Source organism: Loxodonta africana, chromosome 16 (genome assembly GCF_030014295.1).
Source record: "Loxodonta africana isolate mLoxAfr1 chromosome 16, mLoxAfr1.hap2, whole genome shotgun sequence".
NCBI classification, from domain to species: Eukaryota; Metazoa; Chordata; class Mammalia; order Proboscidea; family Elephantidae; genus Loxodonta; species Loxodonta africana.
Window position 1 is genome coordinate 3,919,998 of NC_087357.1, and position 24,531 is coordinate 3,944,528.

Genomic DNA, 24,531 nt, shown 5'->3' on the forward strand with positions numbered 1-24,531 from the left:
ACGCTGCGTCTAAGAAACCCACAACACACACATCTCGTAGTAAAAAGGAAAGCAGCATAGCTAAAGGGTCTGAAAACCCCCTGGGGTCGGGCTACTAAGAAGGTTGAGGTTTGGTCCTTGGGAATGAACACAAAGGAGTCCTTGCCAAAGTCCTCCGGAAACTCGCCGCATGCAGCCCTGGTGGATCCCTGAAGTCGCAGCAGCTCTGGGCACCGGGGGCCAGCTGCTCCCTCCCCTGGGCCCGAGGGGGACCTGGGCCACCTGAGTGGAGGCTGAGAAGGCTCTGGGACAGGCGGAGCCTGAGGCATGGGTGCCAGTGACTTAAACCAGGAGGGGGCAGGGTCGCCTGGACGCAGTTTCACCAGGCTCCCGAGCTTGGAGCTGGAGCCCTTGTCAGCCACACCAGCTGTCCCCTGCACTCTGTGAAGCATCTGGTGGTGGCCTTGCCCCTTGGGTGGTGGCCTTGCCCCTCGGGCTGCAGCCTCACCTTCACGCTCAGCAGTGTAAGGGCACCTAGCACTGGGCGTTCAGCCTCCTTGCCCTGGCAGTGAAATCTCCCAAGTTCAGCCCTCCCCTCGCTGGGGCTCCCCATGGGTGGCAGGACCAGGGGCCCCAGAGGGGAGCTCTGGGGGATGGGAAGGCAAGGCCGAGCACCATTCAGGAAAGGGAGAGGCTAAGGAAGGGAGCTGGGATCTGAGGCCAGGTGTCTAGGAGAGGGAGGTGATGTTGGAGCGGCCACCAGGGGGAGCCATGATCTTCTGAGCTGTGCGCCTGGCAATGTGGTCATCAGCCTGAGACCCTGGAGGAGAAGAAAGACAGAGTGGGCCAGGAAAGGGGCGTGGATATACGGGTGGGGGCTTCCCTCTATCCATCCAGAAGGCCAGGACTACAGAGGTCCACGCAACCTGCACCACAAGACAGTTACGCTCTCAGGGCCTTAGTGGGTAGACCAGGTGACTAGGTAGACCAGGGCAGGAGCTCCCAGCACTGAGGCCTCTCTGATGGACAGGAAGGTGCCACAGTGTTTGCGTTCTGCAGGAGACTGGGAGTTCAAGGTTATCCCTCCAGAAGCTCGTCCCATCTCAAGATGAGCACAGGAGAGGCCAGATTTCCTGCAATGAGGCTTGGCTCAGCTGCACATGGGAACCCACGTGCCTCAGCTGTTAAGGTGGTGCTGGATTTCCAAGGGGACCTGTCCCTGGTGCTAAGTCCCCAGGAAGTGAGCAGGGACTGTCATCACCTCCGGAGAGGAGGTCAGCTCCCACAGGAGGAGACCAGACACCGAGTGGTGTGGCTGCGCCCCCAGGGCTGGACAGAGGGGCTGGCTCCGGTCTGCAGGGAGAGCCTCCCTCCACACCGTGCTGCAAGCGGAGGGGAGACTGGCCACATGCCCACGTCTGGTGCCCACTTGAGTGTCCCAGCTATCTTGGCCAGCCTTCTCACGTGACACAGCTGTGCTGCAGTGGGGCCCCTGGGCCCTCTGAAGCATCCCAGCTTGTCTCCCCAAGGGCTCAGGGGTGGCTGAGCAGACCAGAGAGGGGCTTGGGTGGGGGCTGGACTTCTTGTGAGTCCATCTCCCCTTCTCTGCCCATCTCTGGGCTCAAAGTGACCAGCCCTGCTCCCGCCGCTGGCTGACAGGGGGAGGTGGGTTATCACAACTGCCCTGGGGCAAGCCCTGGGGCAGGAAGGGGCTTTTCAGCTGGGGGTCCTGTTCCTGGGCCCTCAGAAGGCAAGAGGAGGGTACCCCACAGTCCCCACTTTGCCCAGAAGCTGTACCCGCTGGCTGCCTTCTGTCTGGGGGGAGCAGGTGTGGACGGGTCACCCAGCCCTCAGCTGATCTCACTGACCCCCGGGGCACAGTCAGGCCATGGTCCCTGAGGCCCAGGGGCCCCCAGTGCTTCTCACCCCTCGGGGCCCTCCCAACCCCAGACCCAACTCACCGGAGAGGCTGAACCCTGACTGGTGCAGGTTGCGCACAGGTGGCACAGAGATCTTGCCTGGGCAGGAGGCACGGGCGGGAGTACCACTTGTGGCCTTGGCAGGCACCATCACCTCATGGGCCAGCCCGTCATAGAGGCCCCGGGGCACACCATGGATCTCTGCAAGCTGCAGGTGCAGGGGCAGCGTAAGGGCACTGGGCCCCTGCTCTGCCCTACTCGGGAACCCTGGGGGCGCTTCCACCCATGTGGGGCACCCTCCTCACAGACACCACCTGCCTTACATCCCCACCTATGTGCACGTTCCCATGTCTCCACACGTGTGCACACACCTCTCTCCCTGCACTCCACTTAACACACATCCACACGCACCTCCTTCCCTCCATTCCTACCTACAAACGCATACACACATGTACACACGCATGCAGACACCTTCCTTGCATTCCTACCTACATACACACACACACGCATGCACATGTGCGCTCACGCACATACACATATGCGCACACACACACATGCAGACACCTACTTCCCTGCATTCCTACCTACATGTGTGCACACATGCACACACATGCGCATGCAGACACCTCCTTCCCTGCATTCCTACCTACATATACACACACATGTACACACACACACGCAGACACCTCTTTCCCTGTATTCCTACCTACATATGTGCACACACGTGCACACACGTGGGCGCACACACACTCGCGTGCACAGACACCTCCTTCCCCTGGCGCCTCTGGTGCCCAGGGCTCCGAGTGAGAGAAGAATGGCCGAGCAGGGCTGCCCTGCATGGGGGGGCTCCTTTCTGGAAGTAGAAACTTGCCCTACCCTAGCACTCCCCGACCTTTGTCAGCGTGTATGAGGCCCTCCACAGGCGCAGGCTCTCACCCTGTTCCGCGCCTTTATCCTCTTGTAGACAAAGTCAGGGAACGTCTTCCGGGGAATGAAGCGGCCGGCCCCAGGGGTGACAAACAGGTTCCCGTCCTCCAGCACAACCCGGCCCTGACTAATGACCACTGTGGGGGCCCCTCGGCACTCGATGCCTTCAAAAATGTTGTACTCCACGTTCTGAGGGGAGAATGAGGGCCCAGCACCATGGTGTCTGCCCACTAAGCCCCCATCCCTGTTCAGCCTCCGGAACACTCCCAGGGCCACCCCGTGGGTCGGCCAGCTCTGTCCTCCGACCCCTGACAAGCATGCCGTCACTGACAGAGCTCAGGGGGACCTGGCACATCAACCTCCCTAGCCCAGGCCCACGCCTCTCTCAAGAACAAAGGGTAAGTCCGTGGGCACTTTGTGTGGGTTCGGAGAGCAGGCAGAGCCTCTGTGTGCCTCGGGGCAAGTGTGTAAGTGCCTCCTCTGTGAATGGGGACAGCATGTTCCAGCCACAGTTCCAGCCATGCTGCTGTGTGCAAGGTGCCAGTGGGCCCCGCCCCTGAGACTCACACGGGAGAGCTGAGCAGGGACCCCGGCCCATCCGCTGCCTGCCCCTGTTGTGGGAGAAGGCGTTTTTACCAGGTTGTGGCTCTTGGCAGAGATGATCCTGGTGGTCTTGGGATTCCATATAACCAGGTCAGCATCAGAACCCACAGCCACTCGGCCCTTCCTTGGGTAAAGATTGAAGACTTTGGCTGCGTTTGTACTGGTCACCGCAACAAACTCATTCTCATCCATCTTCCCCGAGGCCTGCAAAGTGAAAAGGCCACCCTGAGGGAGCGGGCCTGAGTGGCCTGGAGCTACCCTTCCTGGCGCCAAGTCTTTGTCGGTGTTTCACACGGCCGGCAGCATGTGTGTGTGTGCATGTGTGTGTGTGTGTGTGTGTGTGTGTATGAAGTGGTAATCTGTCAGGTTAACACAAGGCCACACTGCAGCAGGTGGCCCTAACCCTACACGAGTGGGGTCCTCATAAAGAGAGGAGGAGGGATGGCCACGTGAAGACGGGGCAATGCTGCCACCACTAGACATGTCCAGGGCCACCGGATGCTGCAGAGACAGGCAGGACCCTCCCCTGGAGCCTCTGGGGACCCGCCCCGTACCCACCACGCATCGCTCCCAGACCACAGCCATGCGTTCCTCCACACCGTTGGTGCCCTCGGGGATCAGCGTGAAGTTGTCCTTGCCGACAGCCTTCTGGGCCGTGCTGAACGTGCAGTGGGCACTGCCTGTGACTTGGAGGTCCCCACTAAGGACAGACCAGGGTCAGTGGCAGCCCGATGGGGGGCCACGTGGCTGGGTGGGCTTCACATGGCCCTGCCTGCCAGTGCAGCCCCCAGGGCCCAGAGGTTGTCTGAGCGGTCAGGGCTGGGCTGGCACCCCAGTGTCAGGGAGGGGAGCACACTCCCACACGGAAGCCCCGGTTGGAGACCCCAAGGCTGGGGCTCTGGCTCCCAGGCAGCCCTTAGCCCTGCTGGGCAGGTTTGTGCACTAGAGCCTGGCCCCACAGTGGGTCTATGAGGGGGCTGAGCCCCAGCCACCGTGAGGTGCCCTCACCTGGATAGCAGGGCTGTGAGGTAGTCTGGGGTGCTGGGGTCTGGGCTGATGGGGGGCGAGGTGACGAAGGCTGCAGCTTTCGCCCAGTTCTTGCTCCAGTAGTGGGATCCGTCGGTGCCCAGGCTGGCAGTGACAGGCTCTCCAAACACGACAATCCCTGCAAAGAGGCCATGAGAGCTGGGGGACTCCACAGCCTGCACAGGCCACGCCTTCCCCACCCCAACCTGGGGACCCCAGCAGGAGACCAGGAGACATAGCCCCAGAGCTCTGTCCAGGGTCGGAAGGAGCTGACAGTGGCGGTCAGGCCTACCTGGTGGTCCAGCTGGGCCACCATGGGGGCAGCCCCAGCAAGACACACCCGCTTCCCTACCCCAGCCTGCCTGGTCTGGTGGGGAGGCAGCAGCCTCCCTGCAGAGACCTGGCTTGAGAGCCAGGAGTTCCCCACAGTGGCGGGAGACACTGCAGGAGAAGGTGCCAGAGGGGGAGCCCAGGACCCTGCAGGTGGAGCCCATGTAGCCCCAGCTCCAGCTCAGGAGCAATGTTTCCGGCTGACAGGCGGCTTGTTTCAACCCTTCACGCAGAAAATGCATCCAAGGGGCAATGCCCACTCCCACCTGAGGACCCAGCACAGTTGGGGGGACAGGTCCAGAAACAGGGCGTCTTCACACAAGGCTCACTCAGGGGGCAGCAAGATGTGGAAAATGAGGTGGAAGCACAGATGGGTGGGGGGGAGGGTGTGCTCTCTGCCTTGCCTGCCCACCCCTCCATCTCAGCCCTACCTCCTCCATCTTGGCCCTGCCCCTCCATCTCGGCCCCTCCTGTTCCATCTTGGCCCCTCCTACTCCACCTCGGCCCCTCCCACTCCACCTCAGCCTCACTGCCCCACCCCTGAGCACAGCATCCTCTGCCTGGGGGAGAGGCCTCAGCCCCTGCGACCTGCCCCCATCCCCAGACTCTGACAGAGACTCCGCCTCTGCCCCCCCCAGGACACCCGTGTCCTTCCAGCTGGCCTGGCCGGCAGAGGGCAGAGAGCCTGTTGTTCCGGGTGCCCAGGAGACACCAATGATGGTAGTAAGGAGGGTCTCCAGGAGGCCTGTCAGGGAGGGCCTGTGCACCCGGACTCGGGGCCTGTTTCACACCCACTGTCATGTCACTCATTCTGGGGATACCATGAATAAGCACCTCTCTGCTGCTCCTACAAGGCTTGGGGACCTCGGGGCGACACCCTGCCTCCCCACTAAGGTGAGAGCAGGGATGCAGGTCTCCTCCTCACCTCCCCGAGCTGCAGGGCTGGGTGCCCCCCCAGGGACTCCACCTCCAGGAGGCAGGCACACTGTACTCACCTCGCCGCTTGGCCTGGGCGACCACGTCTGCGGCACCCTTGCTCATCACCTTGGTGACATACAGCGGACAGTTGGCCTGCTTGGCGATGGTGACTGCACGGTAGGCAGCCTCGGCCTCCACCTGGGGAACCAGCACTCAGGCTTCGAGAGGACCCCAATTCCTGCCCGCTTGGGTGGACGGGAGCACAAGAGAGGGGGCACCCTGGATCATGAGAGCCCACTGGGAACTGGGGCTTTGCGACACCCAGGGCTGTCCAGTCTTGAGGGTGACTGTGGAGGACACATGCCTACAGTGGCGGGGGGATCGTGTGATTCACACCCCCCAGATGGGGGGCGGAGCACAGCCTCACTGGGGCCAGGAGTTGGGGGGAGGGGAGTCCTTGCTAGGCAGATTCTTACCTCCTCAGGGCGGCTGAGTACGTGGCCCTCCGGCCCTGTGATGCCGAGCTCCAGCACCCGCCTCTGCTCCTAGACCAACCACCAGGCCACGCTCCAGCCGCGTGGAGGAGGGCCAGGCCACCAACCCCACCCCACTGCCCCATCCCATGGACTCCTGCCCCACAGACCACCACCTCATGGACCCCTGCCCCACAGATCCCTCCTATAATCCCCCACCCCACAGACCTCCCTACACAGACCCCCACCCCATGGATCTCCACCAAAATCTCCTGCCGCACAAACCCCCCACCCCACGGATCCCTTTCCTGGGACCTGCCCCATGGACCCCTGCCCCAGAAGTACCCCCTACAGCTCTCTGCTTCACAGGCCCCTGCCTCACAGACCCCCTAAAGCCCCCCACCGCACGGACCCCCTGCCCCATGGCTTCAGGCACCATGTTTGAGCTGAGCCAGCCCCCAGAGTCACCCAACCGCACAGAGCTGAGAGGAGAGCCCTGAGGGGGTGCCCTCCTGCTCCCTCATTTATAGATGAGGCTGGGGCTCCAGGACATCCCCCCACCCCATCCAGCTCTGGGCAGGCGCCCCCAGCACCTCCTCAACAATGTCCCCGTTCTCTGCGTGCACAAGGGCCAGGGCCCCCAGGTCTCGGATGATGCTGAAAATCTCGTACATCTGGAGAGGGGGGTGAACGGGTCCTCTGTCAGCATCTGCCGGATGTCTGTGGGACACCTTCCTCTTCTCCCCTCCCCCATCTCCACCTCACCTGGCCACCCCCACCTAACCTGGTCGCCCCTGCCTCACCTGGCCAGCCCCTGTCTACCTGGCCAACCCCTGCCTCGCTTGGCAGCTCCTGCCTCACCTAGCCAGCCCCTTCCTCATCTGGCTGCCCCCCGCCTCACATGGCCAGCCCCTTCCTCGTCTGGCTGCCCCCGCCTCACCTGGCCATCGGTGCACTGACACCTGTCCTTGTATGCCATGAAGACCAAGAAGGAGTTCACGCCTGGGGGAGGGGGTGTGTCAGAGGGCTTGGCTGGGTGCCCTGAGGGCCTCCTCTGCTCCCTGCTCTCCAGGAGGGTGGGGGCAGCTGATTCCCATGGCTGCTTCAGGAGCTGTCATGGCCCACCCTGTGGGCACCCCCTCAGCAAGCCAGAACCAGAGGAGATTGTGCGGTCACCCCCCAGTGCCTCCCACTGGCTGCTGCTCCTTCTCCAAGTGGCTCCCCAGTGGCTGTGTGGGTGAGGGGGCCTCATCCCACACACCCACCGCCACTCTCCGAAATTGTGGTTTTAGCTACAGTGCTTTTTTACGGGAGAAAATGAAGCCTTGTTCATAGGCTGGCCTGTTTCAAGACAGGTAACAACAGAGACGTGAAGGTGTTACAACACCCTCCTCCTGAGATCTTAGAATGCTTGGAACATGGGTCACGGCATTCCCTCCACCCGGGGCAGTTTCTTCTCCAAGAAACAAGGAGACCCCATGACAGGTGACCTTTGTGTCCTCTGTAAGGAGGCCACAGGATGTGCACGCCCAAAGGAAATGGTGGCCTTTTCGTCCAGACTCCCTGGAAGTATAAGGGGCCTCCCATGACTCTTGTCCAGCTTCTGCCCAATTCGTGGACACTGCCCTGTGGTCAGGCTGGGCAGAGTCCAGCATGGACAGGGGGTCAGAGGTCAGCCCCTTCCTTCCCCAGGTGCAGGCGGGGAGCAGCACAGGATCAGGGAAACCCAGCTGCCACATCATACTCTCCAGCTGCCCCTCAGCCCCAGGGCCGTGGGTGCTGCAGCGCTCACCCTTGTCCTTGACCAGGGCCTCCAGCTCCTCCTTGATGCTCTCGTGCCAGCGGGCAATGTCCACGTGCAGGGAGTAGTCACAGCAAGCCGTGCTGTCTGCCCGCTCCCGCCACTGCTCGTAGGCCGCCAGCAGGCTCACGCCCGTGTCTGGGAACACGTGGTCCACTGCAGGGGAAAGTGCGGTCAGCCAGCAGTCCTTTCCCCACTGCTGGTCACTGGGTACCACCGCTGCCTCCAAAGGAGATTTGGTTTCATCTCCCGAGAGATCAGAAAACACATTTGAGGAGGACAAAGGTGAGGCCACGGGCTTCTTAAGGGTGACTGATTCTGCTGCAAACCCTGCTTCATCCATTTGGTCCAAAGTGGTACCTGCCCAGCCTCCCTGTGAACTGACTAGGGGAGACAAAGTCTGGTTCAAACCACCTCTCGCCCCTCAGTGGGCACATCCCACCCAAGAAGCAGGGGTGGGAGCTAAGGGCCTTTGTCCAACCTCCAACACAGGTGACCCTAAGTGAGATGCCAGGGCCCTGTCTGTGGTGCTGAAGCCCGGCCTGCTCTGCTCTGCTCTCCCACCCCCAGCAGCTGGCATGGGCTGGCTTTTCCCGTGTACCTAACTGACCCCAAGTGCCTTCAACAGCACCACCATCCCCTGCAGTGACAAGCTCCCCCCTGGCAGAACTGGGAGTGCATGTAAGCACATGGTGTCGCCATCCTTCCCACACACCCAGGTCCAACACATGGACAAGTGGCCTCTCCTGGGGGCACTGGAGAGAGCTCCAAATAGGAAAGGGTGCCACTCCAGGGACACTGTCGAATGATGAACTTCCCACTCCCTCTAATCATGAGCCCAGGGCCCTGTGGACTTGTGGGAATCTCCACCCACCCTCCCACGGGCAGCTGACTGCCACGAGGACACAGTGCCAGCCTAGGGCTGGGCAGGTGGAGGAAAAGGGATGCTGGACAGAGGCCAGCCTCATGCCTGCTGGTGTTTCTTCAGCTTCATGGTGATATCTCACAGCTTGTCTGATGCCTTGGTGACATCAAAGATGCCAAGGCCCTGCCTGGGCCACCACAGCAACAAGCATGACCAGTCTCCCATCAAAAGGAATGATGGATGCAGCTGGTTTTCTTCACTGTGTAGTTGAGTAAACCGTGCCATGCCTCCATTTTGGCCACAGCTAAGTGTTACTTGGGATGTAGCCCAGAGTCCTAAGAGTTGTTTCCACTGGTGGCGGTGGCAGCAGCATTTATTGAGCACTTACTGTGTGCCAGGCACTGCTCAGAGCAACTCGTGTGTTAACTCATTTAATCCTCACAACCACCTTGTAAGGGGGGCATTATGATTCTTCCTATGCTAGGAGTTTGCAAAGTGTGACCTAGAGAAGTCAGCTGAGTTACCTGAAGTCACACGGCTAGAAAATGGTGGAGCCAAGTTCAGATGAGACTCATCAGGCAAGGTCTTCATCATAGCAGAGGTGTGTGCACTGGATGTTGCTGAGCTGATGATGCTCGCTCATGGCAGCACGGACAGGGACGGAGCTGGGTGCTGATTTCTCACCCTGGCTCCTGAGCTTACCATGTGTAAGTTCGTGGGGGGCAAGGGACTTCACGGCAACAAGCTTCAGCATCTTCTATTCAGAGGGCATGTCTGCTGACTTCCAAAGGCTTTGTGAGTGCACGTGAGTAAAGCACATCTGGGCTGGAGCTCGAGCCTGGCAGTCAGCACTGAGGAAGTGGTGCTGGTGTGATAATCATGAGAACTGTCATCCTTGTTCTAAAAACACAGCATCCAGCTTGGACTTGCCTTGACATGGGCACTGACTCTTTGCAGATCAAGCCTCAGAGGCGTGAGGCTGAGTCAGAGCTGTATCTGACATTTCAGATGACACAGCCCCTCTCTTGTCCAAGGCATCTGGGTTTTCTAAACCCCAGTCCTTGGCCAGCTAGTGGTTTTCCAGGAAATATCAGCTAGGCATAACACCCATTTGCTTCCACAGAAACCCAGGAATATTCTTGCATCTGGCCAATGGAAGAATGCCACAGAATGAGCAATAGGAATAAAGAAAGGGGAGTCAGAGTTTCCTTAGATTGAGGTAAAGGAAAATATGGCTGAGAAAAACACCACTATGTAAAATTCTTCCTGCAAGACACCACCCTGGTGGGAGACCAAGGTATAGGAATGGAGCTGTCCCCCTCCTAGAGAGAAACTCACATATCATGGTGGTCCCTCCGGCTAAGGCTGCCTTGGTGCCCTGGAAGAAGTCGTCCGCCGGGGTCATGCCCAGTGCGGGCATCTGCAGCCGTGTGTGGACGTCAATTCCACCTGGCAGGACCATCAGGCCATGGGCATCAATAGTTCTGATGCCCCCAGGGACAATGAGGTTTTCCCCAATTTGTCTGAAAGCAACAAGGAAAGATTTCACTGGTTATAAAGAGCACAGATTGGAACCTGAACGACGCTGTTGGCAGCCCTGTGGAGATGTGAGCCTACATCTGGGCTCCTGTCCTAGATGAAAAAGGGTGCTACAGCTGACAGCATGTGCCTGACCTTCTGACCATGAGGCTGCAGAGGGCACGGCCCTCCACCAGGCTGTTCAAGATGGTCAACACCAGTTTCATCCAAACCGTGAACATGGTGGACCCAGCCAGAACTAGGTGGTGCCCGGCTACAACTACCAACCATTCTGATCAGGGCCATAGTAGATGGACCCTGATAGAATGGGAGAAAAACATGGAACTGAACTCAAATTCTTAACAACTCCAGACTTACTGTACCAGATGAGACTAGACGACTCCCTGAGACTATAGCCCTGAGATACTCTTTAAACCTTGAACTGAAACTACTCCCTGAGGTCACCTTTTAGTGAAATGACAGACTGGCACACAAAATAAAGGTTGTTACCTATGAGTATGGCGCTCCACCAAAAAACCACCTATATCAGACCAAAAAGTCAACATTTACTCTAAAGCAAAGATGAGAAGATAAGGGTGCAGGGAAACTAGAGCACTGGAGACAGAACAACCAGAGCGCGAGCAAACGTTGACACATTGTAAAAAAATGTAACTAATGTCACTGAAAAATTCATGTGGAAATTGTCAAGTGGGAACCCAATTTGCTGTGTAAACTTTCACAGAAAACACAATAAAATATTACCTATAAAAACAAAACAAAACAAAAACAAAAGAAAACACGGAGGATCTGACCTGTGGCAAACAGTACATTCCGTCTGGTTTCCCGATGATGTTTCTACTTGACAATTACTGACTAGTGGCTGCAGCTCCTTGAGAGATGCTACCAGAGAAGCTAAGACCAAACCCGTTGCCATCGAGGCGATGTGAGTCATGGCGACCATGGGTTACAGAGTAGAACCGCTCGGTACAGTTTCCTAGGCTGTAATCTTCACTGAAGCAGATTGCTAGGCCTTTGTTCCGTGGCACTGCTGGGTGGGTTTACAGTCAACCACTGACCTAAAGGTTTGTGCCACCTAGGGACCTCAGGGAAGCTAACAGGCGTGGTCGATAAATATTAAGCACATACTATGTGTTATGAGCCCAGCATGTACTGGGCACTGTGATGAACAAAAAGAAATATGGGAACCATCGTCCTGCTTTCTGAGACCTTACAGTCTAACTGCTGAGCTTCTGTACTGCTGAAGGCTTGGGCTATATTAGTGGTAACCAAGTTAGTGTTTCCAGAAAACAGGATTTTGGAAAAGAAAACCATATTTATGTGAGTTTCACCCCAAAATAAGCCACGTGGATAATACATAATCAATGCATACATGATTGATCCATGAGAATATTTTTGGCAGAAACTTACTTTATCAAACCATCTTCCACGTACAAATCAGCATAAAATGACTGGTCGTCATTCACAATCTTCCCACCTCTGATCAGAAGGCGGTCACTCTATGGGAAACAAAAAATGGAGAATGCTTCTCCAAACTGAGTTACTCAGCAACGTCTTTAGTGCAACCTCTTCCTCTGGAATTACGAACGAAAGGAGACGTCAAGGCACAATGTGTGTGCATAAAACCAAAAAGCCAAAATCAAATCCGTTGCCGAGTCAATTCTGACTCAAAGGGGCAAAAGCCTGCAGTGCTTGCTGTTCCTCAAGAACAGAGCAGACTGAGCGGGAAGACAGCTGTCCCCACACGGCGGCCTCACCCAGAGCCCTGCCCAGCCCCACAGCCGCACGCCACCTGTCCAGGCACAAAGCCCAGAGGGCTGAACAGGGGAAACAGCTTCTCGCTTCGTAAACACAAAGCTGGGCTTGGTGAAAGTGTAGCAATGAAATAGTTTATCTTTAGAGTTTTAAATCTTCCTTTTATTTTATTTCATTTTAGAAGCCCCAGCCTGAGGCTCATGAGCTCCTGCCTCTGTTTGGCCTCAGAAGGGCCGGATCTCCTGCACTGAGGGGGCCGGGAACAGACCCGCTCACACCTGCGTGGCCATGGGCTGTGATGGTCCACTCCGGAGGGGGCTAGAGCTGAACCCCAGCAGCCAGGTCCCTTGTCCCCAGGGAGGCAGATGATGACAGAGTGTCACAGACAGGGTGAAGAACATGGAAAGGTGACAGGACAGAGTGACGGGAGAGGAGGCCAGACTGCTGCATGGATGAGAGGGGCCTGAGGTGGTAATACTGGAGGTGATGCAGCTGGGAGCCATGTTCTGGGTTGGGAGCAGCCATTGCAAAGGTCCTGAGGCAGGAAAGAGCTCGAGCTGACGTTTAACACAGTGGAGGCTGAGGGGCGGAACCTTCTGGGGAATGGGGATGAGGCAGAGTTGAAGCATGGCCTGGCTGGTGTTTTTGTGATCACACTGGCTGCTGTGTAGAAGGTGAATTGTGGTGTTTAATGGGAACAGGGCCCTCATTAGGCTGTTTACGTGATCACACTGGCTGCCATGTAGAAAGTGACCTGTGGTGTTTAATGGGAATGGAGCCCTCATTAGGTGGTTTCTGGGGTGTGCTGGTGAGAGCTGATGGGCCTCCAACCAGGATTATGGGAGGTGGATGAGAGACAGGTCCCAGAGATCCTGGAGAGGCGAGCTGCTGGAGAGGCCATGGGGAGGAAGGGCAAGGATGAATCAAAGTGTTGTCCGAGGTTTGATTCTGTTGGGAGGTTCCCCAGGTGGGTGAACAGTGTGTCACCAGGTGCAGCACAGAGCCGTGGCAGTGTGTGGGTGGCTCAGGCTCAGCAGCCACAGGCCAGGTAGGACCTCGCCTAAGAATCCTGCCAAATCGCTGGGAAGGAGAAGAGTCAGCAGGAGGTGATGCGATGGGGCTCTGAGTGGCGGTCAGGAGGATGACATGACCTCATTGGAGGTAACGGGGAGAAATTACAGGAAGAGAGAAGCAGAAAGGCAGTGATAGACGACGTGTCTAAGTCATAAGGCTGCACAACACGCCCCTTTCGGTACCTTGTTTGCGCCTGGACATGACCCTGTGAACTGACCAGGGCAGGGATAACTCCAGAGAAGTCTGGCCACCCACCAGCCTAATCTTCTGGCTGCTTTACATCATCAGACTGAGGTCAACAGAATAAACTGTATAACTTGCAGACTCTACGAGGCTACCAAAAAAGCAAACCCACCGCCGGCCAGTCAACTCTGACTCATACAACCCTATAGGACAAGGTAGAACTACACCACACTGTTTGCAAGAAATGGCTGGTGGATTTTACTGCCGACCTTTTGGTTAGCAGCCGTAGCTCTTAACTGCTGCCCCACCAGGCCTCCGGAGGTTATGGAGAGGATGAATAGGTAGTTATTTACCAGGCTTGTTACATTTTCACTAATCTCACTGATCCCTAACTGCACTGAATATTCAAGATTCTGTACACTAAATGTAAAACTACCATCCCACAGTCCACAGAGGGGTTGGCAAACTACTGTGCCCGGCTGATGATTTTGATACAGCCCAGAACCAAGGAATGGTTTTTACATTTTAAGTTGGTTGAAAGGACACCAAAAGAATATTTCATGATATGTGAAAATTGTATGAAATTAAAATCCCAGTGTCTGTCAATAACGTTCTTTTGGAACACATTTGTTTATTGTCTACTGCTGCGTTCTCTGACATCTGCGTGCCCCTGGTCTACAACACTGCTGTTCGCAGCTGCTGGGCCTCTCCTGGGGATCCTGTGGACACTCACCGCCTGACCTCTCCTGGGTCCTGCACACCCTCACTGCCCCACCCCCTGGGTACCAGGCCCAGCTTGGACCCAACTGACCCAGCTCTGACTCTCACAATTACCGCTGGCCTGGGTCTTCCTGCTGCCTGTGTTTACCAACCTGGCCTTCCTCCCTTGCCTGTCCCTGGGTACCCGGCCTCCAGGCTCTTCTTGGGGCAGGAAGAGACTTCTGGTTGAGGTCTGCCTGTTACCCCACCTCCCCAATTTTTTCAGCTCCTGGACTCAGACCCTGGGAAACTTTCTGGGTTTCGAACCAAGAGGGACAGGCTGCTGGGATGGGTCGACGCCTCCTTTGGGGGCTCATCAGCATAAGAGTGAAAGTAGGAAAACCAGCTGCTCCCTCCTCACACTAGCAAATTCTCGTTCCTTTCTGACCCTGGGATGGGGCCCCCTGTCTCGTGCCAGCACCTGGGGCCTCCTGCATCAGGCCCCGGGCCAAGGCGGTGACCGGTCCCACTGTGGCAGGTCCCCTCCTGTGCGGGGAGGGGGCTCCTTCCTCCGGAATAAGCCCGAAAAGCCCAAGGCTCAGGGTAGCCCCAGCCAGACCTCGCCGTCCCGCCCAGGCCAGGCGCGGATTCGGACCACTGGAGCTGGTGCCTCCTGTCTCCCGCTCTCGCTCCTGGTGGCTTTGTCTCCTGCAGAGCAGGTGACCGTCCGTTCGGCCGCGCCGGTGGGTATTGGGTGCCCGCTCCCCGAGCTGAGATTGGGCGCACAGTATGGCTGGCGCGCTAGCCCCGCCGGCTCCCCGGAGACTGCGCGCCCCGGCTTCGTGGAGGGTCTGGGCGGCCCGGCTGCACTGCTTTGTCTCGGACAAAGACCCCTGCGCGCGGCACGTCCCGGGAGAGAGGGCCGAGGGCTGCGCCGGGCACCGCGTCTCCGCGCCCCAGGCCGCCCGCGGACTAACAAAGGCCGGGCCACCGCCGCCTGGGTCCGTGGGAGGGAGGGCGCGTCGGCTCTCGGAGCAGCCTCCCCGGTCCAGGCCTCCGTGCGCCGAGGGCACCGGGAAACAAGCAGGCCCCGGGCCTGCGCGCCCAGCTCCGTAGAGGGGTCTGGCGCGGCACCCGCAAGGACAGCCCGCCTCGGCGGCGGCAAGGGAAGAAACCGGGAGGGGAGAGGGTCGGGCCGGGACTGGGACACGCCGGGGCCGGTCGGAAGGGCTGGGGACCGCAAGCGGCCTGGTGGTCCGGAGGCCAGGCCGCCCGGGGGCGCTCACCGTGATCCGGGGGATGCTCTTCTTGCCTTGGAAAGACATGCTGCTCCTCGAGCGGCCACGGCACTCGGATCAGCTCGCAGCCTGGTTCTGCGGGATTGGGCTGGGGTTCCCCGCCGGGGCGCGGCGAGTGAAGCCAGTACGTGCGCGTAGGGGTGCGGAAGGCCAAGTGCAGCGCGCCGGGCCGCGAGGTCCTCGTCCCCGCCCCTGGCCCCGCCCCTAGGCCCCGCCCCGGCCCCGCCCCCTGCCCCCACTGCGCCGCACCGCCCCTCCTACCTGCGCCGACCCGGTGGGCTCTGCCCTCTCCCCCTCCCCGCTGGTTGTACACACACGCGCACACTGGGGAGGGCCACACTCGCGGCCCCAGGCCCAAATCCCTGTGCCTCGGGCCGGACTCCGATGGGGGATGCGTCCTGGTGATGGGCCTGGTGTGCGACCTGTCCGGCCAGGGTGTGCGGATCCTGTACTCGGGGTGGAGGGTGAGGAAGGTCTCCTGCGTCTTGCCAGGTTCCGCCTCCGCCCGGCCCAGTCCCTGGGGACTTGTAATCTGCCCCGGCCCCGGCGTTCCGGGAGCCCCGCTTCCGTCCCGGAAGACGTCTTGCAGAAGCGCCGGCCAGGTCCTGGGCTGCGAAGCCGGGCCGTAGAGACGCCCTCCAGCCTCCCCAGAGCCTCTGCTCGAGGCTGCTCCACGGCCGTGGTGGGAAGCTCAGGGACAGGAGGGAGGGGACACGTCGAGAGAGACAGACATAGAAAGAGACATGAAGAACGAGAGAGAGACAAAACGGGGAGGGGTAGCCAGAGACAGGGCAGGACAGAGGGACCCCGCCAAGGGCAAGAGGAACGCAGTCATCGAGGTTGGGCCTGAGGATGCGAGGCGCAGTGGGAAGTCCAAGGCCGGGACTCTGAGGGTCACGGAGAGCGAGGCCCCGCCGTACAGCCGCGTGTCCTCTCTGAGGAGCTGGGAAGTCGGGTGAGACGACGAGCCGGCGATTCGCGCTCCCACGGTCTCCCCGGCGTGGGTGAGCGGCGTCTCGGGGGTCCTGGGACCCGCGCCCCTCTTGGACCAGCCGCGCCGTTCGAGCCTCCCGCCCTGCGGCCACCGCCTGCTGTGGGCCACGGACCTGGGCTACGAAGGGCCGCCCTCGGGACTTGCCTCTGCCTCCAGGACGTCTCTGCTGATTCCTCCGAGCGGCTGCGTGGCCGGCTGCAGGGTTCACCAACCAAGGATCGTCTAGCTCTCGGCGGCCTCCAGGCAGAGGAAAACGCCGCCGAGCTCGGGCTGGACCTGGGGCATCAGGTCGGCGTGCAATGCCTCCTCGGGGTCCTGCTGCCTCCAGTAGGCCACGGGGACGCGGAGGACAGATAGCCGGGAGTCCCAGAGCCTCTGGCGGCGGGGATCTTCGCGCACAGCGCCGGGGTCCCTGTCCCCGCCCTGTACAGAGCTGGCGCTGTCCACGCAGCGGGTGCTGAACGCTCGGGCCAGGACAGAGGGCGCCCTTCGCTGGGGCTGCGGCCACATGGGCTCTCACTGTGGTCCAACCCCTGCCCGTGCGCACTGGAGAACCCACCGTCTCTGAAAACTCAGCCACATCCCCGGCTCCGTGGGAGATCTCACGCCAGGCAAGAAGGCCCTGACCCTGAAACTTGGCGTGTGTGCACGTGTGTGTGGGGAGGTGCGCCACCTAGGCCACCTGCTCCAGGCATCCTGAAAGCAGGAGTTGGAGGCTTTGCGGGAAGACAGGCATAGGGTTTCTTGGCTGCCCAGGAATCTAGGCACTGTCACCGTCCAGCTGTTCAGAGGCCATATTTTAAGGAAAAGACAGTCCCGCCTCTGGTCCTGGCCAGCACAGCGGTGTTCCTAAGCATAACCTGGCTCAGGACAAGAGCCTCGCTGCCTGCTGCAGGACTCCAGTACCAATGTGGCAGAGTTAATAAGCCCAGCAACCTTCCACCTCTCCCTCTGCGGTAGCGCCGTCCACCAGCCCGCTCCCTGATAAAACGTGCTGTTACTCACCTGTGTTGGGTCCTCTGCAATAGAGATCCATCACAAAGCATTCTTACTCATTAGCAGAAATTCTGTGGCCTTCTAGATTATTGAATTCCTTCTCTTCAGGTTCACATCTGACAAACAGCTACAGGAGGCCTCACCTGTGGCTGACCTCTGCCAGGTGCTGCGGGCACCTGGAATTTCAGAGTGTGTTCTCCCGGGATGTAGATGCTTCAGGATGAGACTGCACAACAGCGGCACCCCCTCCCAGGGGGCACCTGGGCCCCTTTCTGGTGGGGACAGAGGCATGCTTGTCCTGAGAACAAACACTGGAACACATGAGTGGCTAACAGAGCCCATACGCCCAGACTCAACACATCGCAGGGGAGGAAACTCTGATGTTCTGAGATTTAAAACGATTTTTTATTAAAACTGTACAATGATTTACAAATGAATAAAAATTCTCTGGTATATATCATAGGAATCACAATACAAAAATATGTTTAAAATTCTGTAGTTGACCACCATACAAACCTGTCCCAAGCCCGTGAATACTGTTCGGCACTGACCGGAAGGTCACATGTTCAGAATGCGGTTATTAAGGATTGCTTCAGAGAACACAAATGCCATCATGACTAGACAGTCCTAACGTGTGTCTGCATACATTTACAATAGTTTTGTTTTTTTAAAAATATACAGTATACAAATATATGATTCGATACATATATTCACAATATGATTTTCCTGAGCCTAAACTTAAATCCATTACTGTGTGAAAACACACAACCCAGCATGAGGTGTCAATGACAGACAGTGATGCTAAAGGGTGATTAATGCAGAAATGCCCCCGGCCCACTCTCAGGCCCACCCTCTCCCGTGGCTGCCAGTGTCGATGTTCAGCAGCCGTGTAAGGCACGCGGGGTATCCTGAAGGCCAGAGCACTTTAAACGCCAACCGTGGCCTCACAGCAACTTGAACTCTAGCCTGTGGAACCAAGGCCCAGGACACACCAGTGGCAACCACGAAATCTGCTAGTCCACGGATTTCCAGTCCAGACAGACACGTGTGTCATTGGGCATGTCGTGTACATGGTATGACTAATGTTGACAACTGCTGTGCTGTACAGGCGTCTGCATCTTGGTTACCCGCATACATTTCTGGCACCTCCTCAGGGTCCCTCCCCCCGCTCCACCAGGGTGATGCATTTATATATAGATCCCCCCTGTCTGCAGTGCTAGCAGTCTGAGAGCCCAAATACTTGCAGGAAATTCAACGGAGCCCACTGGTTTTGAATAAAAGGTATGCTCTAGGGTTTTTTTTTCTAGGGGTTAGGAAACGCACCTCGTTCTAAAACATTTGAATTCTTAAGATGCTCACTGGACTGGCAGGAACCAGGGACAATGGTTCATACTTGCCTCCCCCTTTTCAGAAGCAGCTCAGCTCCGTAATCAGATGAAAAGTAGGTGCATAGTATGCGTGAATAAAAACAAAGTCCGACATCTACAGAGGGGAAGTGTCGTCGCCACGAAGCCTGTGCATCCAGGAAGACGGCAGGGTGTGGACCCAGGCGGCATGTGGGGTGTTGTGGAAACACTGAGCCATTCTCCCTTTCCTGTGAGCACCACGTTCACAGAGAAACAGCAGCAGCTTCGTAGCACTGTACGTATTTACATGCTTAGCGTCCTCATACGGTTGGCTTTTTTTTTTTTAATTACAAAGCTATGGTTAAGAGTGTCTGGGGTGGGTGTGAGGGTGTATGAAGACCTCCAGACATCATACAACATGCAAAGTCATGGTGATCCAAATCAACAAGGATGGGAATCCGGGCTCGGTTCAAGCGCACGGGCTGTTTCCATGTGTGTGCACGCCGGGCCTGAGGCTCTGCCAGTGGAGGGTGGCCGCAGGGAGCAGCGTGGAGTTAAGGCATGCTTCCAGGTGGCTGCACAGGGCAGGCCACCCACAGCTCCGAGGAGGCTTTTGTTAACACAAGGCTATTGCTTGGCATTCCATTCTGGATACAGGGAACAGGTCAAGACGACGCAGTCATGGAACAAGACAGAACTACATGTGAAGGAGGGGACAAGGCTGAAGACGTGAGGTACGAGCCCTGATGTCGGGCTCAGCTGGGGAGGCACTGAGCTGGCTCAGCTCTCATCCATGTGAGTAAGCGGCTGTGGCTTTGATGGCAACAGGAAGGGACAGTCCTACTGATGGTGCGGTTCCCAGCAGAAAACCTGCACCCGCCAGAGAAAAGTGTATCTGTGTGATCCTATAAGCATCCCCCGATTCAACCTCAGGCGTCACCCTGGCAGGCAGCTACTGTGTCCTCTGCACCAGAAGGGACCATTTCTTCCAACACAAACATGAAACGAACCTAACACTTGCAGACGCTGCTGCCGTCCCGCCCTCCTCCAGCTACCATGGAATGCTGCTGGCTTTTCTGTCTACAATGTGGTCCGTTACGGCCACAGCACAGAGCACTGTATACAATGTGGTCCATTACGGCCACAGCACAGAGCGCTGTATACAATGTGGTACGTAACGGCCACAGCACAGAGCGAAGATCCTGTGCTCTGTACACACTCACTCACACGCACACACAGCCCTTGTCAATTCAGCACGAGGAGCACCCGACCACCTTAGACCCCGGAATATGAGCACAGCAGAACCATCTCCATGGTCGAGCCACGTTCCATCCCAGGGGTGGAGACTTCCCTGGCTTGTGGAAACCACACTTAGCACTGGCTTTCTCGAGGCGCTGTTTTCTTTCTGAAAAAGAGTGAAGACAGGTGCTGTTTCAGCATGAGCTCCTGAGGCATTCCCAGGGACAGTGTGCATCATGGCAACACTCACAGTGGGGGATCTGGAGACGCACCACGGTGAGACTTCAGCAGGGTCTGGCTCTCCATGTAGACCGTGGGTGGAGGGGACAGGGGTGTTCCCACTGTGGGTCTAGTGCCAACCAAGGCCCCAGTCTGAGCCTCCAGCTTGAAGCCCCCCACTTCCCATGAGCTCAGGAGGTGCAGACATGGGTCTATGCCCGACTAAGCTCTCTGTGGTAGTGCCCTGGACCTTTCTGCAGTGCTGGGGCACTTCTTACTTAGAACATGGGCCTCTGCTAGATACTAATCTCCCTTTTAAATTTCTAATGTCTTTGAACAAGTTCTGGAGGAGCGGCAAAGGTTCCTTTAACAAGGCGCCTGGGCCCTGGAGGAGCCCAGAGGCGGCTTCAGCAAGAGGCTGTTAGCTCCAATAGGACAAACAGTAACACAGTGGGATCACACCAACGCTAACTTCTCCACAGTCACACAGCAGCTAAACTCCTGCTGCCATGAAGACAACACATACTCTCTGAGCCTTTGGTTTGATTCACTTCCAAGTAAGTTTCTGTAGAATCACCTGTTTCTAGAACGCCGGAGAGGAAGGTGACCCTCCAATCCAGCCTTCTCACTTTGCATATGGAAATGCTGAAGCCAGAGGAAAAACAGGATTTCCCAAGGCCACACTTCCGAGTGGCAACAGAAGCCAGGGGTCCTGACCACCTACTCACCACGCCCCACCCCATGTCACTGCCTCTCTGAGTTACGAGGTCCGGGGGCTCAGGTGTGAACCACGCGGGTGCAAGGAGGTTTTTAATAATTATTCCCCAAATTGAAGGGCTAAGACGACAGCGTTGCTTACCTGTGACACCTGGTCCCCTCTCCTTAAACAGCTGCAGGCCCCACTTGCTAATACACTCCATTCACACCCAGGATGGCTGACTTTCTGCCCTCGGCTGTGACCACAGTGCACGCACACATACGTGCACTTCCCACACGCACGCACACACACATGCACGCCCACACCCACGTACACACACTTGAACTTCCCACACGTATGCATACACATGCGCTTCCCACACGCACGCACACACACATGCACGCCCACACCCACGTACACACACTTGAACTTCCCACACGTATGCATACACATGCGCTTCCCACACGCATGCACACACGCATGCACTTCCCACATGCATGCACATGCATGCACACACACGTGCACTCCCCACACATATGCACACACACATGCACTTCCCACACACATGCACACACATGTGCACTTCCCACACGTACGCATACACATGTGCACTTCCCACACATATGCACACACACGTGCACTTCCCATATGCACACACACATGCACACCCACATACACCCACATACACAACCCCCACACAGACGCACACGTGCACACATGTACATTCACACATGCAGTCATTGTTCTATTTCCAGGTTTCCAAGCCTCCCAGACTCTTCCGCCCTCCCATCAGGCCCATCTCCTCTGGGGGTGTGATGTCTCCACCGCCCCTTTCTGGCCGCTGCCTGACTTCCTGACTGTCCTGCATGTTCATCAGGTGGAGGTCACAGGAGAGGTGGTGTTCGGTCACTCTGTGTCTGACCAGAGTCTCTGCGACCAGCCAAGTTCCTCAGTGTCCCAGCAGCCCTGGCCCAGTGCTAGGTTGGGGCCCCAAACACCTCTGGTGCCAGTGAGAGTTTGCAGTAGACCTGGAGCTGCTGCTGTTGGCAGGGCCTGCTTACGAGGTCGGCCCCTAACTAGCGTCTGGGAGCTTGGCTTCTGGAACATGCCTGGAGTGATAAGGCTGTTCCTGCTGTGCCAGCGTGCCCAGGGTATTTGTACAACAGTGGGATTTATGATGAACCCTTGCTTTCCTCCTGGAAGTCTGGAATTCCAGTGGACAGGGGTGTCTATATAAGCGGCCCTGATAGCAGCCCTGAGCTCTGAGTCTCAGATGGACTCCTTGTGCTGTGACAAGTCCGCACCGAGGCAAGTCTAGGGGCTGAGTCCTGAGACTTCTAGTTGATCGCTGAACATGGGGGGGTCTTGAGGACCCTAAAATGCTCTGCTTCCGCTGCTACCAGGAACTGCAAGAGGCCGTGAAGCCGAGAAAGGGGTGAGCCATGCTCCTTGGCCTTAATGTGCTCATTCACTCACTTATTCGCTCATTCATTCAGCAACTATTTATTGGCGTGTGTCTCGGGGCCAGGCACTACGCTGGAATGGAGGGTTCCACAGTGAGCAAGCCAGGCATGTCCCTGCCGTGGGAGGCTCCTTGTGGTTCTACCTGGGTGAGCACCACGTGGCAGAGCCAGACATGGCAGGAGCTGGCAGCACACAGTGGTGACGGTGGGGGCCCACCCTGCGCAGAGCTCCAGAGCAGAGGCTGGTAAACACACGCGGACCTATGATGGCACGATGTGTCACAGGGGAGGTGGCCAAGAGCCAGCCTCACCTTTACACGCGGGTCATGTGATGTAGTTTTTATACTGGGCTGCCTTGAGGGTGGATAATAAAGCGCAGGAGCAAGCTGATAACCAATGTCATAAATCTGGTCAATTTCATGGAACCCACGTGAACGGGTGATCCAACCCATCATGCTTGGTAAAGTAGAGGGTCAGCAAAAAAGAGGAAGACCCTCAACAAGAAGGGAGTGACACAGTGGCTGCAACAATGGGCTCGAGCATAACAATGATTGTGAGGATGGCACAGGACTGGGCAGTGTTTCGTTCTGTCGTACATGGGGTCGCTATGAGTCAGAACCGACTCAATGACACCTAACAACAACAATGTGAACAAGAGCAGGGACAAAAGGGCACAGGCGCGTGACAGGACTGGTCGTGTGGTCGCAGGGGCGTTTGTGCGTGATGGCGCGAGATCCCACGGTGGGATGAGACGCTGCGGCGGCAGAACTCCACCCAGTAACGCCCGTCGGGAAGCATGCCAATGGCACCGTGCATGTGGGTTTGGAAGCAACATTCTGATTCTTGTCAAAACAGAGCCCAGGAAGGGTCCCTGCCAGCTGTGTTTGTGGTGGGGATTCCCCAGGAGATGAAGGCAATGTCTGGAAACACAGAGCTATTGGCAAGCGAGACAAACACCTTCCCGTGAGTCCGAAGTGCCTGCTGGGATTGGAATCCACCACACATGGTCAGCTCCATCAGAGAGCTCCACGCCAAAACCTGTGGCCTCACTTGGGGCTCCAGGATGCCCACACTCAGGATGCCAGCGGAGGCCTACTGCCTGGCACTTGGGAGGGGCGACAGCCTGGGTCTAGACTTGTGCTCACTGACCCCAGAAAACCCACACAAATATACACGTCACCAGCCTATGGGACAAGCCAAAACAGGACCTTTCCCCATAAGCTCTGATGTTCTCAAACAAAACAGAAACAAGCTAGTAACCACAAAACCTGTTTGGGATAACTGTCCCTTCCTCCAAAGGGAGGACCAATCAAAAAGTGAGACGGACTCATGCAAACCCAGGCATAGCCACCTCTTCTTCCTCCTCCAAGAAGCTGCGCTCACTGCCACTGAGTTAATTCTGCCTCATAGAGACCCTATAGTACAGAGTAGAACTGCTCTATAGGGTTTCCGAGGTTGGTGGATTTGAACTGCTGACCTTTTTGGTTAGCAGCCTCAGCTGTTAACCACTGCATCACCGGGGCTCCAGGAAGCTGTGGACCTAGGCTTTTCATCACCCTGCAGCCAGGTACTGGTGACATCAACTCTGCAGCCCCTGCTCCACCACTGCTTAGCTGGGGAGGAGGGTGGCTGCGCCTGTTCCCAAGGCCACCCAGAAGCCTGTGCTGTGGTCCTGGGAGGGCCATTAGAGTGAGGGACTGTGCCCGGTGGGGTGGGGGAGGGGCGGGGCCTCTCTTCCCTCTGCCCCTACTGGCTCTGCCCATACCCTCCACATCTGACTGAACACTCAGGGTCCCACTGGTCCAGAATCGGCCAGTGCCAGGGCCAGGCGCCTAGTTACTGGCTGTGTGGGCATGGAGAAGGCAGTATAGCCCTCCCCCTGGAGAGAAGGTGGGCTTGCACTGAGTGTGGACAATCCCCGTGGCCAGGCAGGAGGTGGTGTACAGAGACGGACCCACTGCCCAGCCCCAGGCCTGAGCACACACACCACCACTTGCACAGATGTGTGCACGAACACACGTAGGTATGCTCAAACATTCACGCATACACTTGCCTGTGCTCCCTGCTTGCACACACCCATGCACACACGTTCACTGCTGTACGTGGTTCTCGGCTTTCATCTGCCTGAGATTCGGCAGCTGCTCCCCCGATCCTACGGGGCTCACTCCCTTTGCTGACACTGACTTCTCCC

General features: G+C 57.6%; 1 protein-coding gene across 1 annotated transcript; it reads right to left on the reverse strand.

Annotated features, from left to right (window-relative positions):
* Positions 1 to 90: 90 nt before the first annotated feature.
* DPYSL4 (dihydropyrimidinase like 4) lies at positions 91 to 15,413 on the reverse strand. Its single transcript, XM_064269099.1, has 14 exons — positions 15,375 to 15,413; positions 11,788 to 11,876; positions 10,180 to 10,364; positions 7,968 to 8,132; positions 7,116 to 7,177; positions 6,769 to 6,849; positions 6,179 to 6,247; positions 5,780 to 5,900; positions 4,437 to 4,593; positions 3,987 to 4,128; positions 3,462 to 3,632; positions 2,835 to 3,014; positions 1,941 to 2,106; positions 91 to 799 (listed from the first exon to the last, which is right to left on the reverse strand). The coding sequence occupies exons 1-14, from the start codon at positions 15,411 to 15,413 to the stop codon at positions 708 to 710; spliced, it is 1,719 nt and encodes a 572-aa protein (XP_064125169.1). The 3' UTR covers positions 91 to 707.
* Positions 15,414 to 24,531: the final 9,118 nt, after the last annotated feature.

What these genes read in the sequence shown, in the direction of transcription:
- DPYSL4 (XM_064269099.1), bottom strand. Translation starts at nt 15,413, where the DNA reads ATGTCTTTCCAAGGCAAGAAGAGCATCCCCCGGATCACG. An exon ending in GGCCCTGGTCAAGGACAAGG is followed by an intron (nt 7,178 to 7,967) that starts GTGAGCGCTGCA and finishes CCCCTCCCCCAG; the next exon opens with GCGTGAACTCCTTCTTGGTC. An exon ending in ACGGGGACATTGTTGAGGAG is followed by an intron (nt 6,248 to 6,768) that starts GTGCTGGGGGCG and finishes TGGTTGGTCTAG; the next exon opens with GAGCAGAGGCGGGTGCTGGA.